This window comes from Rutilus rutilus (assembly GCF_951802725.1).
Source record: "Rutilus rutilus genome assembly, chromosome: 3".
NCBI classification, from domain to species: domain Eukaryota; kingdom Metazoa; phylum Chordata; class Actinopteri; order Cypriniformes; family Leuciscidae; genus Rutilus; species Rutilus rutilus.
Window position 1 is genome coordinate 27,687,425 of NC_140211.1, and position 14,815 is coordinate 27,702,239.

Consider the following 14,815-nt stretch of genomic DNA (forward strand, 5'->3'; position numbering starts at 1 on the left):
ACCCCTAAACATCAATATTTTCGCATTTGGGCATTGGCGTATAGCTATCGACCTATGTTTCCAAACTTCTGACGGTGGTTTCGTCTCGATCGGACAAACTGTTTCGAAGATATAGCCAAATGTTTTTTAAGTGCTAAATCACAACGCTACACAAACCGTAAGGCGAAACCTAGCATGTTTGGTATCGTAGGACTCAGCAAGGTTTCAGGAGTCTAATTAGATGAGTCTCGTGAAAATAAGTCGACTGCACCCAAAGTTATAAGCATTTGAAAGAAAAAAATCACCACTAGGTGGCGCTGTTTCGAAACTTCTCACGCTCCTTCAGGACATTGTGCTGATGACCCATACCAAGTTTCGTAAAAATCCGTTCATGTGTTCTTAAAATACAGCATTTTAGCACAAAATTCAAAATGGCCGACAGTCAAAATGGCCGATATGGAAAAATTGGATATCAGTCGACTCGGCATGTTGCCCTGAATCTAACGAGACCAATTTTATGATTTTTGGACAAAATGTTCAGAAGTTATAAGCAAAAATAGCCATTTTTCATATCTCCGGACCAGTAGGTGGCGCTGCGCCGAAACGCAGCATGTAGCCTCAGGTCATGCTTGTGATGACATGTACCAATTTTGGTCTGAATCCGATAAAGCGTTGCGGAGATACAGCCCTACGACTGTTTTCGCAAGCGCTACGTAAAATGTGTTCGAGCGTTATTCGAAAACGGTTTGACGAATCAATTTGAATTCCATAACTTTTTGTCAGCACTGCCTGAAGATGATCTGGTTCAATTTTCGTGCAAATTGGACAAACCGTCTAGGACGAGTTCGAAAAAGTAGCTTTTTCAGCCCATTAAAATTGGCGGCCATATTTATAAGCCGGAAAATGACGTCATAGGGTGCAATCGAATCGGCATGAGCTCGGGAATCAGAGGAAAAAAGAATTTTGTTGATTGGCCAAACGGTTCAAAAGTTATTAGCAAAATAAAAGTGAAATTTTGGACAGGTGGTGGCGCTAGAGGGATTGGTTTTAAGACACCAAATTTGGTATGGTGACTTTTCGGACTGTCCTCTATCATTGTGCCAAATTTCATAACTTTCCCGCAATCGGTTCTATGGGCTGCCATAGACTCCCATGGCGGAAGAAGAATAATAATAATAAATATAGCTGCAAGCAGCAATTATCGGGGCCAAGCGCAAGCAGATGACAGGATATGCCAACATGGCTGAAGGTGTTAGACCAACTGCAACAATGACCAATAAAAGACATTTAGAGAGGATTTTAGGCGAAATGGCTGAAAAATCATATAAAAAGTAATTCAGAATATGATTTAATGGATTATCACTTTCGACCAATAGGTGGAGCAGTTACAAACTGATGTGATGTGGTCAGAGTGAAGTGACAATGACATATACAAAGTTTGGTGTCAATATTTCAAGGGATTTCAGAGATAAAGCCTGAATAGTGCTTTTGGCATCATGCCTCAACTTTGCTGCTGCGCTATACGAAAACGGTTTCGTCTATCGACACGAAATCCATAACTTTTAGTCTGTACAGTCTGGAGATGATACGATTCGATTTTGGTGAAAATCGGACAAACGGTCTAGGAGGAGTTCGAAAAAGTAGGTTTTGAATGAAAATCAAGATGGCGGACAGGAAGTTTGGCCAAATAAGGAAAACTTGGTATCTATGTTCTCGGCTTGACCCAGGGATCTATTAAGACCAGTGGCATTTCAATAGCCAGATTTATTCAAAAGTTATTAGCCTTTTTGGAAATTTTGTTATAACTTTTGACCACTAGGTGGCGCTGTCTCGAAATATTTTGGGTACCTTCAGGGGATGGAGCTGATGGCACATTCTGAGTTTCGTAATATTACACCAATGCATTTGTTTAGTATAGCATTTTATTTCACAAAACTGTATTGAAGTCAATGGGAATTTCATGTTTTGTTCTGTTATAGCGCCACCAAGAGGCTCAGTCACACCATTTTTTTTATGTGTCCTCAGAGTGAGCCCATACATATGTGTGTCAATTTTGGTGAAGATATCTCAATTCGCTTCGGAGTTATAGACATTTATATGAAAAAACACATAAAAAATGACTGACACATGACTTTGATTGGAAATTACTATCCCTAAACATCAATATTTTTGCATTTGGGCATTGGCGTATAGCTATCGACCTATGTTTCCAAACTTCTGACGGTGGTTTCATCTCGATCGGACTAGCGGTTTCAAAGATATAGCCAAATGTTTTTTAAGCGCTAAATCACAACGCTACACAAACCGTAAGGCGAAACCTAGCATGTTTGGTATCATAGGACTCGGCAACGATTCAGGAGTCTAAAAAGATGAGTTTCGTGAAAATAAGTCGACCACACCCAAAGTTATAAGCATTTGAAAAAAAAAATTCACCACTAGGTGGCGCTGTTTCGAAACTTCTCAGGCTCATTCAGGGCATTGTGCTGATGACCCATACCACGTTTCGTAACAATCTGTTCATGCGTTCTTAAAATACAGCATTTTAGCACAAAATTCAAAATGGCCGACAGTCAAAATGGCCGATATGGTAATATTGGATATCAGTCGACTCGGCATGTTACCCTGAATCTAACGAGACCAATTTTATGATTTTTGGACAAACTGTTCAGAAGTTATAAGCAAAAATAGCCATTTTTCATATCTCCGGACCAGTAGGTGGCGCTGCGCCGAAACACAGCATGTAGCCTCAGGTCATGCTTGTGATGACATGTACCAAGTTTGGTCTGAATCCGATAAAGCGTTGCGGAGATACGGCCTTACATCTGTTTTCGCAAGCCCTACGTAAAATGTATTCGTGGGTTTATCGAAAACTGTTAAGCGAATCAACTTGAATTCCATAACTTTTTGTCAGCATGGTCTGTAGATGATCTGGTTCAATTTTCGTGCAAATCGGACAAACCGTCTAGGACGAGTTCGAAAAAGTAGCTTTTTAGATAAATTCAAAATGGCGGCCATATTGTTATGACAGAAATGATGTCATAGGGTGCAATCGAATTGGCATGAGCTCAGGAATCAGAGAGAAAAATAATTTTGTTGATTGGCCTTACGGTTCAAAAGTTATTAGCAAAATAAAAGTGAAACTTTGGACAGGTGGTGGCGCTAGAGGGAATGACTTAGACACACCAAAATTGGTGTATTTAATGTTGGGACTGTCCTCTATCAGAATGTCAAACCAAAACAACTTTCCCGCATTCGGTTCTATGGGCTGCCATAGACTCCCAGTTGGAAGAAGGAAGAATAATAAATATAGCTGCAAGCAGCAATTATCGGGGCCAAGCGCAAGCAGATGACAGGATATGCCAACATGGCTGAAGTTGTCAGACCAACTGGAACAATGAGCAGTTAAATACATTTAAAGAGGATTTTAGATGAAATGGCTGAAAAATCATATAAAAAGTCATTTAAAATATGATTTAATGGATTATCACTTTCGACCAATAGGTGGCGCAGTTACAAAAGTGATGTGATGTGGTCAGAGTGAAGTGACAATGACACATACAAAGTTTGGTGTCAATATGTCAAGGCATTGCAGAGATAAAGCCTGAATAGTGCTTTTAGCATCATGCCTCAACTTTGCTGCTACGCTATACGAAAACGGTTTCGTCTATTGACACGAAATCCATAACTTTTATTCAGCATAGTCTGGAGATGATACGATTCGATTTTGGTGAAAATTGGACAAACGGTCTAGGAGGAGTTCGAAAAAGTAGGTTTTGACTGAAAATCAAGATGGCGGACAGGAAGTTTGGCCAAATAAGGAAAACTTGGTATCTATGTTCTCGGCTTGACCGAAGGAATCTATTAAGACCAGTGGCATTTCAAAAGCCAGATTTATTCAAAATTTATTAGCCTTTTTGGAAATTTTGTCATAACATTTGATCACTAGGTGGCGCTCTCTCGAAATATTTTGGGTACCTTCAGGGGATGGTGCTGATGGCACATTCTGAGTTTCGTAATATTACACCAATGCATTTGTTTACTATAGCATTTTAATTCACAAAACTGTATTGAAGTCAATGGGAATTTCATGTTTTGTTCTGTTATATCGCCACCAAGAGGCTCAGTCCCACCATTTTTTTAATGTGTCCTCAGAGTGAGCCCATGCATATTTGTGTCAATTTTGGTGAAAATATCTCAATTCGCTTCGGAGTTATAGACATTTTTATGAAAAAACACGTAAAAAATGACTGACACATGACTTTGATTGGATTTTACTACCCCTAAACATCAATATTTTCGCATTTGGGCATTAGCGTGTAGCTATCGACCTATGTTTCCAAACTTGTGAAGGTGGTTTCGTCTCGATCGGACAAGCGGTTTCAAAGATATAGCCAAATGTTTTTTAAGCGCTAAATCACAACGCTACACAAACCATAAGGCGAAACCTAACATGTTTGGTATCGTTGGACTCGGCAACGATTCAGGAGTCTAAAGAGATGAGTCCTGTGAAAATAAGTTGACCACACCCAAAGTTAGAAGCATTTGGAAGTATTTGGGGAAAAAAATTCACCACTAGATGGCACTGTTTCGAAACTTCTCAGGCTCCTTCAGGACATCGTGCTGATGACCCATACCGAGTTTCGTAACGATAGGTTCATGCATTCCTAAAATACAGCATTTTAGCACATAATTCAAAATGGCCGACAGCCAAAATGGCTGATCTGGGAAAATTGGATATCAGTCGACTCAGCATGATGCCCTGAATCTAACAAGACCACTTTTATGATTTTTGGACAAACCATTCAGAAGTTATAAGCAAAAACAGCCATTTTTCATATCTCCGGACCAGTAGGTGGCACTGCGCCGAAACGCAGCATGTAGGCTCAGGTCATGCTTGTGATGATATGTGCTTAGTTTGGTGTGAATACGATAAAGCGTTGCGGAGATACAGGCTTGTGTCTGTTTTCGCAAGCGCTACATAAAATTTGTTTGCGCGGTATTCGAGAACGGTTTGACGAATCAACACGAATTGCATAACTTTTTGTCGGCATGGTCTGAAGATGATCTGATTCAATTTTCGTGGAAATTGGAGCAACGGCCTAGGAGGAGTTCGAAAAAGTAGCTTTTTCGGAAAATTCAAAATGGCGGAAAAATTATAATGACGGAAAATGACGTCATATGGTGCAATCGAATCGCCACGAGCTCACGAATCAGAGGAAAAAAGAATTTTGTTTCTAGCCCTTGTGGTTCAAAAGTTATTAGCAGAAACATGAGTGAAACTTTGGACAGTTGGTGGCGCTAGAGGGAATGACTTAGACACACCAAAATTGGTGTATTTAATGTTGGGACTGTCCTCTATCAGAATGTCAAACCATTACAACTTTCCCGCAATCGGTTCTATGGGCTGCCATAGACTCCCAGTCGGAACAATGAAGAATAATAATAATAATAATAAGAACGCGAACGAAAACAATAGGTGCCTCCGCACCTTCGGTGCTTGGCCCCTAATAATAAGAACGGGAACAGATACAATAGGTGCCTACGCACCTTCGGTGCTTGGCCCCTAATAATAATAATAAGAACGCGAACAAAAACAATAGGTGCCTCTGCACCTTCGGTGCTTGGCCCCTAATAATAAGAAACGGAACAGATACAATAGGTGCCTCCGCACCTTCGGTGCTTGGCCCCTAAATATAGCTGCAAGCAGCAATTATCGGGGCCAAGCGCAAGCAGATGACAGGATATGCCAACATGGCTGAAGGTGTCAGACCAACTGGAACAATGAGCAATTAAATACATTTAAAGAGGATTTTAGATGAAATGGCTGAAAAATCATATAAAAAGTCATTTAAAATATGATTTAATGGATTATCACTTTCGACCAATAGGTGGCGCAGTTACAAAAGTGATGTGATGTGGTCAGAGTGAAGTGACAATGACACATACAAAGTTTGGTGTCAATATGTCAAGGCATTGCAGAGATAAAGCCTGAATAGTGCTTTTAGCATCATGCCTCAACTTTGCTGCTGCGCTATACGAAAACGGTTTCGTCTATCGACACGAAATCCATAACTTTTAGTCGGCACGGTCTGGAGATGATACGATTCGATTTTGGTGAAAATCGGACAAACGGTCTAGGAGGAGTTCGAAAAAGTAGGTTTTGACTGAAAATCAAGATGGCGGACAGGAAGTTCTGCCAAATAAGGTAAACTTGGTATCTATGTTCTCGGCTTGACCCAAGGAATCTATTAAGACCAGTGGCATTTCAATAGCCAGATTTATTCAAAAGTTATTAGCCTTTTTGGAAATGTTGTTATAACTTTTGACCACTAGGTGGTGCTGTTTCGAAATATTTTGAATACCTTTAGGGGATGGTGCTGATGGCACATTCTGAGTTTTGTAATATTACACCAATGCATTTGTTTAGTATAGCATTTTATTTCACAAAACTGTATTGAAGTCAATGGGAATTTCATGTTTTGTTCTATTATAGCGCCACCAAGAGGCTGAGTCCCACCATTTTTTTTACGTGTTCTCAGAGTGATCCCATACATATGTGTGTCGATTTTGGTGAAAATATCTCAATTCGCTTCGGAGTTATAGACATTTATATGAAAAAACACGTAAAAAATGACTGACACATGACTTTGATTGGAATTTACTACCCCTAAACATCAATATTTTCGCATTTGGGCATTGGCGTATAGCTATCGACCTATGTTTCCAAACTTCTGACGGTGGTTTCGTCTCGATCGGACAAACGGTTTCGAAGATATAGCCAAATGTTTTTTAAGCGCTAAATTACAACGCTACACAAACCGTAAGGCGAAACCTAGCATGTTTGGTATCGTAGGACTCGGCAAGGTTTCAGGAGTCTAATTTGATGAGTCTCGTGAAAATAAGTAGAACACACCCAAAGTTATAAGCATTTGAAAAAAAAAAATCACCACTAGGTGGCGCTGTTCCGAAACTTCTCAGGCTCCTTCAGGACATCGTGCTGATGACCCATACCAAGTTTCGTAACAATCCGTTCATGAGTTCTTAAAATACAGCATTTTAGCACATAATTCAAAATGGCCGACAGCCAAAATGGCCGATTTGGTAAAATTGGATATCAGTCGACTCGGCATGTTGCCCTGAATCTAACAAGACCAATTTTATGATTTTTGGACAAACTGTTCAGAAGTTATAAGCAAAAATAGCCATTTTTCATATCTCCGGACCAGTAGGTGGCGCTGCGCCGAAACGCAGCATGTAGCCTCAGGTCATGTTTGTGATGACATGTACCAATTTTGGTCTGAATCCGATAAAGCGTTGCGGAGATACAGCCCTACGACTGTTTTCGCAAGAGCTACGTAAAATTTGTTCGAGCGTTATTCGAAAACGGTTTGACGAATCAATTTGAATTCCATAACTTTTTCTCAGCACTGCCTGAAGATGATCTGGTTCAATTTTCGTGCAAATCGGACAAACCGTCTAGGACGAGTTCGAAAAAGTAGCTTTTTCAGCACATTCAAAATGGCGGCCATATTTATATGCCGGAAAATGACGTCATATGGTGCAATCGAATCGGCATGAGCTCAGGAATCAGAGGAAAAAATAATTTCGCTGATTGGCCTTACGGTTCAAAAGTTATTAGCAAAATAAAAGTGAAATTTTGGACAGGTGGTGGCGCTAGAGGGAATGACTTAGACACACCAAAATTGGTGTATTTAATGATGGGACTGTCCTCTATCAGAATGTCAAACCATTACAACTTTCCCGCAATCGGTTCTATGGGCTGCCATAGACGCCCAGTCGGAAGAAGGAAGAATAATAATAAGAACGGGAACAGATACAATAGGTGCCTACGCACCTTCGGTGCTTGGCCCCTAATAATAATAATAATAATAAGAACGGGAACGAAAACAATAGGTGCCTCCGCACCTTCGGTGCTTGGCCCCTAATTATTTATTTATTTTACAGTGAACAAGTTGCTCTTGTTTTAGGTACGACACTATAGCAGGTAGTGATGAGAATTCGTTCTGAAACTTTGCACCATGCTCAAAGCCATGAGTCAGAACACAGAACTGGAGTGGGACTCATGGGAGAACGTCAAATGACAGTATTATTATTATTATTATTATTTTGCTCTCCTGCATAAGTGAAGTGTGATACTGTTTTTCGTTGAACAGCTTTGGCCTTAAAACAATACTGAATCATAAAACTCCCATGCACATGGGACAGGCTGTTCAGCAACATGAGAAGAGAAGGTCGGTGTGTTAGAGTGCAAGTAACATAATCAGAATAAAGGCCCATTGGCCACTCAGTGTTGAAGATAGGCTATATGTGCAAAGTTACCACCACATTTGCACAGTGTGATGAGCTACTTCCCCCTAATGGACTGTAGCGGGCATTGCAGGAACCCTTGAGGGGCAAAATCAGCAAAAATGTTCCCACATTTTAGGTCAGATTCCTTTCAAAAGTACTATGATAAATTTCAACTTATAAAAGTGGAACTTTAACTTAACTTCAGAACTCAACAAAGAAAGACTCTCTAGAAGACACTTAGTGAGCCAAGTGTGCCGCATGACTACTCATTTTAAATAGTAGAATGTGACAGTCCAGAAAAGGAGTTGACTACTAGTCTGTGAGTCATTGTTTACCTTAATGGCGGTGTCTAGTCACCATGCAGCATCAGCAGTCTGACCCATAGTTCATACAAACATCATAACCAAATAACTATTCAGGACCAGTTTTAGAGGGCTTAACACAATCCACCATTTTTTTTTTAACTGGTGAAGCACAAAATATCATCATAAACTGTACCATGAAATAAAAGTATACCAAGTCTTATTGAAGACTAGCAACTAACTCTTTCGACAGAAGCCATGATGAAAACACTGACAGCCCATAACTCGAATTTGTTAAACCAGTTAATTTAAAAATATATAAATCTGAATATAATATAATTATATATATATAATATAAGAAGAATATAATTTTTTTTATTATAATAATTTTTTCTAAATTACATTTTTTTTATACTTTAGCAATGATGCATTAAATGAATAGTCTAGGCATTTAAATATTACAAAATATTTCTATTTTAAATAAATGCTGTTCTTTTGAACAATCCATCGAAAAATCATTAAAAAAAAATCCCACAAAATGATTATGCAGCACAACCGTTTCTTAATGATTTCTGAAAGCTCATGTGACACAGAAGACTTGGGGAATGACCGCTGAAATCACAGGGATAAAGTGTATTTTAAAATATATTCAAATAGAAAACATTTGAGATTGTCATAATATTTCACAACCTTGCTGTTTTTACTCTATTTAAGAGACTTCTTTTAAAAATACCTAAACATTTGAACGGTAGTGTACACGCATAGCCTTAGTTAATTGAAAGCACTTTTAAGCACTTTTCAACAAAAGATTTTTCCAGATATTCCGGTATTTACATTTCTAAAACTAAATTCAAGCACTTTCAGCACTTCAAGGGGCTTGTGCGAAATGAAAGTTCACAAATCTCAAATGGCAGATTCATGCAGCTTGTGTAGATTTATAAACAGTGTCAATACAACAAACATGTTTCTCTCACTTATAGTTACTGTCAGTGTCTTGCAGATACTTTCATTTGTTATAGGGTCTCAGAGCAGTTCAGAGTCAAATTCTGCCTTGAAGGCTCCAAATGAACTCCATCTCAGAAGTCTGCCATGCATTTCACCCATGACATGCTTGGTGAACACAACATGCTCTTGTGAAATTCACATACAGTCAAATAGAAAAACAATGACATTCAAATGCACTGGCCTGTCTCTATGCAAAGCCGTCCTAGTTTTCTGGTGAGATTTATAATTTTGGTAGCAAATGCAAATAGACATTTTTTTCACCTCACTGAACTCTTAAAGGGATAGTTCACCCAAAAATGAAAATGTTGTCGTCATCTACTCACGCTCAAGTTTTTCCAAACCTGTTCAAGCTTCTTTCTTCTGTTTAACACAAAAGAATATATTTTGAAGAATGTTGGTAACCAGACAGTTGACGGTAGCCATTGACTTCCATAGCATGAAAAAAATACTATGGAAGTCAATGAGAATAGTTCCTTCAACTGTCTGGTTACCAATATTCTTCAAAATATATTCTTTTGTGTTAAACAGAAGAAAGAAACTTGAACAGGTTTGAAACAACTTGAGGGTGAATAAATGATGACAGAATTTTTGGGTGAACTATCCCTTTAATGTTTATTCATCTATGCTGTCTGGAACTGAGTGTGCTGATTTGCAGATAAGCACCTCATTAATAATGTGTCCAGCTCTGGATGGCACACTCTGCTGTGAGCGCTAATAGAGTGCACACAGACGGGCACAAGGTCAGATCAAGCTGATTTACATGTTAGACATTTTTCCTTGAAGCCCAAACAAGGTGTCTGATCATTTTACTCTAATAACAGTTTATGTGGCGCATCGCAGTGCGGACTGCTTTGTGATCCTGTCACTATATAATAGTGTCTTTGCTCAGAGGCTATTATTGAAGAATAAGGGAGTTAAAAATGAAATTTGGCATGACAGAAAACTCAAAGCCATGTGTTAGCACCAGAGCACCTAACACAGAGCTGTTGCTCATTTCACATGCAAACCATTTTCAACTGCTGTGTCAGTCCCTTCACATGTTATGAGTAACAGTGCTTTGCTGCACTCACACACACTTCGGGTTTGCTGTCAGGTCCAATACAGTTTGCACTGCCAACAGCCTCTTTGCTATGACAGGATAACAAAACAATCCACACTGCAATGAGCAGTTTGATGAACATATTTAATCATTATAATTTTTTGGCAGTTTATGCATACAACATTTCTTACTATTATCAATGTTGAAAAGTTATGCTGCTTAATATTTCTGTGATATTAATATTTCTTTACGATTCTTTGATGAATAGAAGTTCAAAAGAACAGCATTTATTTAAAATAGAAATCTTTAGCAAAATTGTACATTTCTTTACTATTACTTTTGAACACTAGTGTATATATATATATCCCACATAAAAAAAAAAAAAAAAACTTTAGTGGGGTCAATTAAAACACTGGCAAGTAAAAGTCTGAACCACTGACCTAAGTGGGAAAGCAGAAAAAGATAATCCTAATTACTTCACTGTGACTGGTCGGGGCAAAGTTTCTAAACATCTTTGCAGACATTCAAAAGTAGACTTCTATGAGCCATTGTCTGATGTCAGTAAGTTGTGGAACTACAAAACTAATCTTTCGTGCCGCTTAGTTTACTGGCAGTGGAAAACGAGAAACAGTATGATTTCATGGTACATTGAGACCTTTTCATATCAAAGAATCAAGGAAAGTTTGATTTGACCCATTCAAACAAGTCTACTGCCTCACCTGCGTAGGTAATCATCATCTTGTGTCTCTTCAGGCATTTCCTGGTTTAAGGCTTCTTGTGATACGTTTTCTGAACGAGAGGTGGCAGATGGCCGGTAAACACGCTCTAGCTGGCCAGTTTCCTGGTTGTAGATCAGCCCGACGGCCTGATCCTCATGCCGACTGGTAGCTGTGCTGTGGGAAAAGGGTATGTGAGGCTCTGGGGTGTCTGGGCTGGGCTCTATTGGTGCACGTTCAAGTAGGTGATGATCAGAATGAGAGACTGGGGCTACGCTTTGAAAGGCGGGACTAGTAGGTTGCCAAGCTGCGTTTCTCTCAGCAGATGACGGCTGACCGGTTCTCTCCCAGCGCTGAGTACCCCGATTATAGGTGAAGAGGTTGTGGCAGACTCTACAGCGATTCATGTGACTGTGGGAGCGGTTTTCGCTGCTGTAAAGTGGCTGGTAATGAGATGGGCCCGGTTGCTCTGGGTCAATGTTGTTATTCAGCATTTCCTGAGTCTGCTGGTCCTGCCTGTTGCCCTCTAGTGGCTGCACTAGGTCCTGCATTTGCTCATAGTCCATGAAATAGCGGTTAAGGTTGCACTGCAGAACGTTGCGGATGGAAGAAGGGCTGCTGTGCCCCTCTTCCTGTGGTGGGCGGTGCCTGCTAGAACTAGTCCCTGATGAGCTGCCACTGCTATGAGGAAAGCCCCATCCATCACTAGCAGAGGTGTAAACAGGTGATTGGCTGGAAGTTCCTTGCTGTCGCAGGACAGAATGCAGGCTGACGGAGGAAGCACTGGTTCTGGGTGGAGTCAAACTACTACCTCGTCCATTAAGCACACTGCTTGTCCATTCTGCCCCAGGGAAACGGCCTCCACCTTCCCTGCCTGGCGGGTGCTGCCGGAAAGGTGGAATGGGTGCCATTCCAGCCACTCTCCTCCTCCCAGAGCTAGAAGAAAGGTTCCGCACGTTGCTCCCACCACCATACACACAGCTAAATGCCGAGGGCCGATTTGCAGCACGAGATTCGACAGGAAACCGCGGCATCCGTGGCTCTGTTCGTGCAGAAGAAAAGGTGGATGCGTGTGATTGTCCCTCCAGGGAGGCGGAGTCTGAAGAGTCCTCGTCAGGCGGAGACGGAACCCTCGTTGATGAGCAACGGCTACAGAAACACACAACTCCGAGTGGCTGAACGCAACCATGGTATGGCAGCCGGGAACGATCCCTCAAAACACTGTAATGCCCAGACGAATCAGAGGCCTCATCAGTGGAAGCAGCAGGAGTGCCTCCAGCCTGAGGGACTGAGTTGCGGGAAGTGAGGATGTGCAAGAAATTGTGCAAGATTGGTGTGCGTCTTACAGGTTGGGACTGCAGGAAGGAGCGCTGACGGAGATGAGGCATCTCCACACTGTCCATTGGAATCTCAGGATCATCATCATTCTGCAATGCACAAATACAAGCACATTTACAGTAAAAAAAAAAAGTAAGAATAGAAATATTTGTAGTGTCTTGCGTCAAATTATTTTTTTTGTCAAAACATTTCAAGCAAAAAGTATCACCTGCTGATTTGAAGGGTTTACAATGGCAGTTAGAAGATAGTGACCCAATGGATCAAATCTCACCAACCTGCAAAAAACACAGAGCATCAGATGCACTGACATCAGATGTAAACTCTGATTGCCTGTATCTAAATGTTGAACATTAAAGGGATGGTTCACCTGAAAATTCAGTCATCACGTACTCACCCTCATGTTGTTTGAAACGCTTATGACTTTGAAAATTTTTTTTTAGATTTTTTGAATTGAGAAAAAAAGAGATTTCTTTCTCTCTATTGAAAGCCCATTCCACCAAAACCTTGACACTTTAAAAAGTTCATAAAGAGATTGTAAAAGTAATCTATATGAATCAAGCATTTTTTTCCAAGTCTTCTAAAAATATCTGATCGCTTTAAGATGAACAGATTTAATTTAGGCTTTTCTTTATATATAAAACATTGATCTAAACAAATTCATAGGGTGCATCAGATATGGTAAATGGAAGCTCAAATGTGCTTGCTTGATGAGCAAGAACAAACCTCTTGTATTTTGTGCATCAAACAAACATGTTTGATCTTTAGTTTACTATATTTGATGTGCTCTATGTAGGTGTGTTGATTAAAGTCCCCCTGTAGTCAATTTTATCCCTTAAAATTCATCTTTGATAACCAAAATGACATATTTAAATGTTTTTTTTGTGTAAAATATTCCTTAAAATAGCCTGAATGTAACTCTATACCCTTGCTTCATTTAGTATACGCGGATCCATGAATATGCAAATGAGTCCCACCTCCACTCACTCACACCAGCTCAGAATAGCTTATCCACTCTGTCAACTTTACTGTTGTAAAAGCTGCACAATGCTAAGTGGAAATAGTAATTTAATTCAGCCATATATGTTTGAACCAGAAACTGATTCAGAAGAAGAAGTGGAAAAGTGAATAATACAGGTTCGTCTACAAGTCGATGTATCAGAATGGTAATGCGTTTTATGTATCGCTCGGACATGTCGAGATTAATTATTGACGTTTATATTTTCTACCGGGTGTTCAAAATATGTAGTTTTGTGTTTTATATTGTGGTCTCCGGGTAACCGGCTAACTCACATTATTACTGTCTTACTGAAATACTTCTGCTAATCAGTTGTGAGCCACTATTACCTAAAACTGTGTCTATTAATGCAGATTGTCTGTCGTTCTTACTACTTTGAGTAATGATAAAGGATGGAACAAGATTTGTTTTGCAAACTTTAATGTTACATCAGTCATTCACGTTAGTACTCGGCTAACGTATGCACCGTTATTGATACAGTTAATAGTTCCCGCATGTGCAGCGCAATAAATTAGAAAGACACACACATGGGTTTGTTGATGAACGAACACTTGTTAAAGGGCACCTATTATGCAAAATTCACTTTTACATGGTGTTTGAACATAAATGTGTGTTGGCAGTGTGTGTACACAACCACCCTATAATGATAAAAATCCACCAAGTGCTTTTTTTAAAATCCCCATAAATCATAAGCACTGTCTCCGAACGAGCTGTTCTCAGATTCGGGGCAATGTGACGTCACTTTGCACAGGCCCCTCCCACGACTGTTGATTGACACTGCAGTTTGAGCACAGACCCGCCCTGAGTGAGCTGGACACAGTCCGCCATTGTTTCCACGCTGGAGCAACTGTAGACAAGAATGTCTCCAAAGCAATTGAGGTGTTTTGTTGTTGGATGTAAGAATGAACTTAGCAGTCTTCATTTACTCTGGTTGTTACTCGAGGATGGATCTGTACTGTTCGTGATTCAGCTTACAGTCTCCGGAGCGACAGGCCTAACGTTACTGATCACGGCAAAAATGAAAGTGAGAGCACGCACTTTATGACAGCTCATCCGGGTGTGGATATACAGTTTACCAGTTGATTAAGCACCCACTGAAAAGGTGTGTATA

General features: G+C 40.0%; 1 protein-coding gene across 2 annotated transcripts in view; it reads right to left on the bottom strand.

Moving 5' to 3' along the window:
* The window catches only part of ambra1a (autophagy/beclin-1 regulator 1a), a 120,110-nt gene that overhangs the window by 94,604 nt on the left and 10,691 nt on the right, over positions 1-14,815 (bottom strand). For both annotated transcript variants that reach the window (XM_084405256.1, XM_084405255.1), the window contains exons 6-7: positions 12,898-12,964; positions 11,355-12,778 (exon numbers count right to left, since the gene is read on the bottom strand). In XM_084405256.1, coding sequence (XP_084261382.1) covers positions 11,355-12,778; positions 12,898-12,964 — 1,491 coding nt within the window. The remainder of the gene's footprint in view (positions 1-11,354; positions 12,779-12,897; positions 12,965-14,815) is intronic.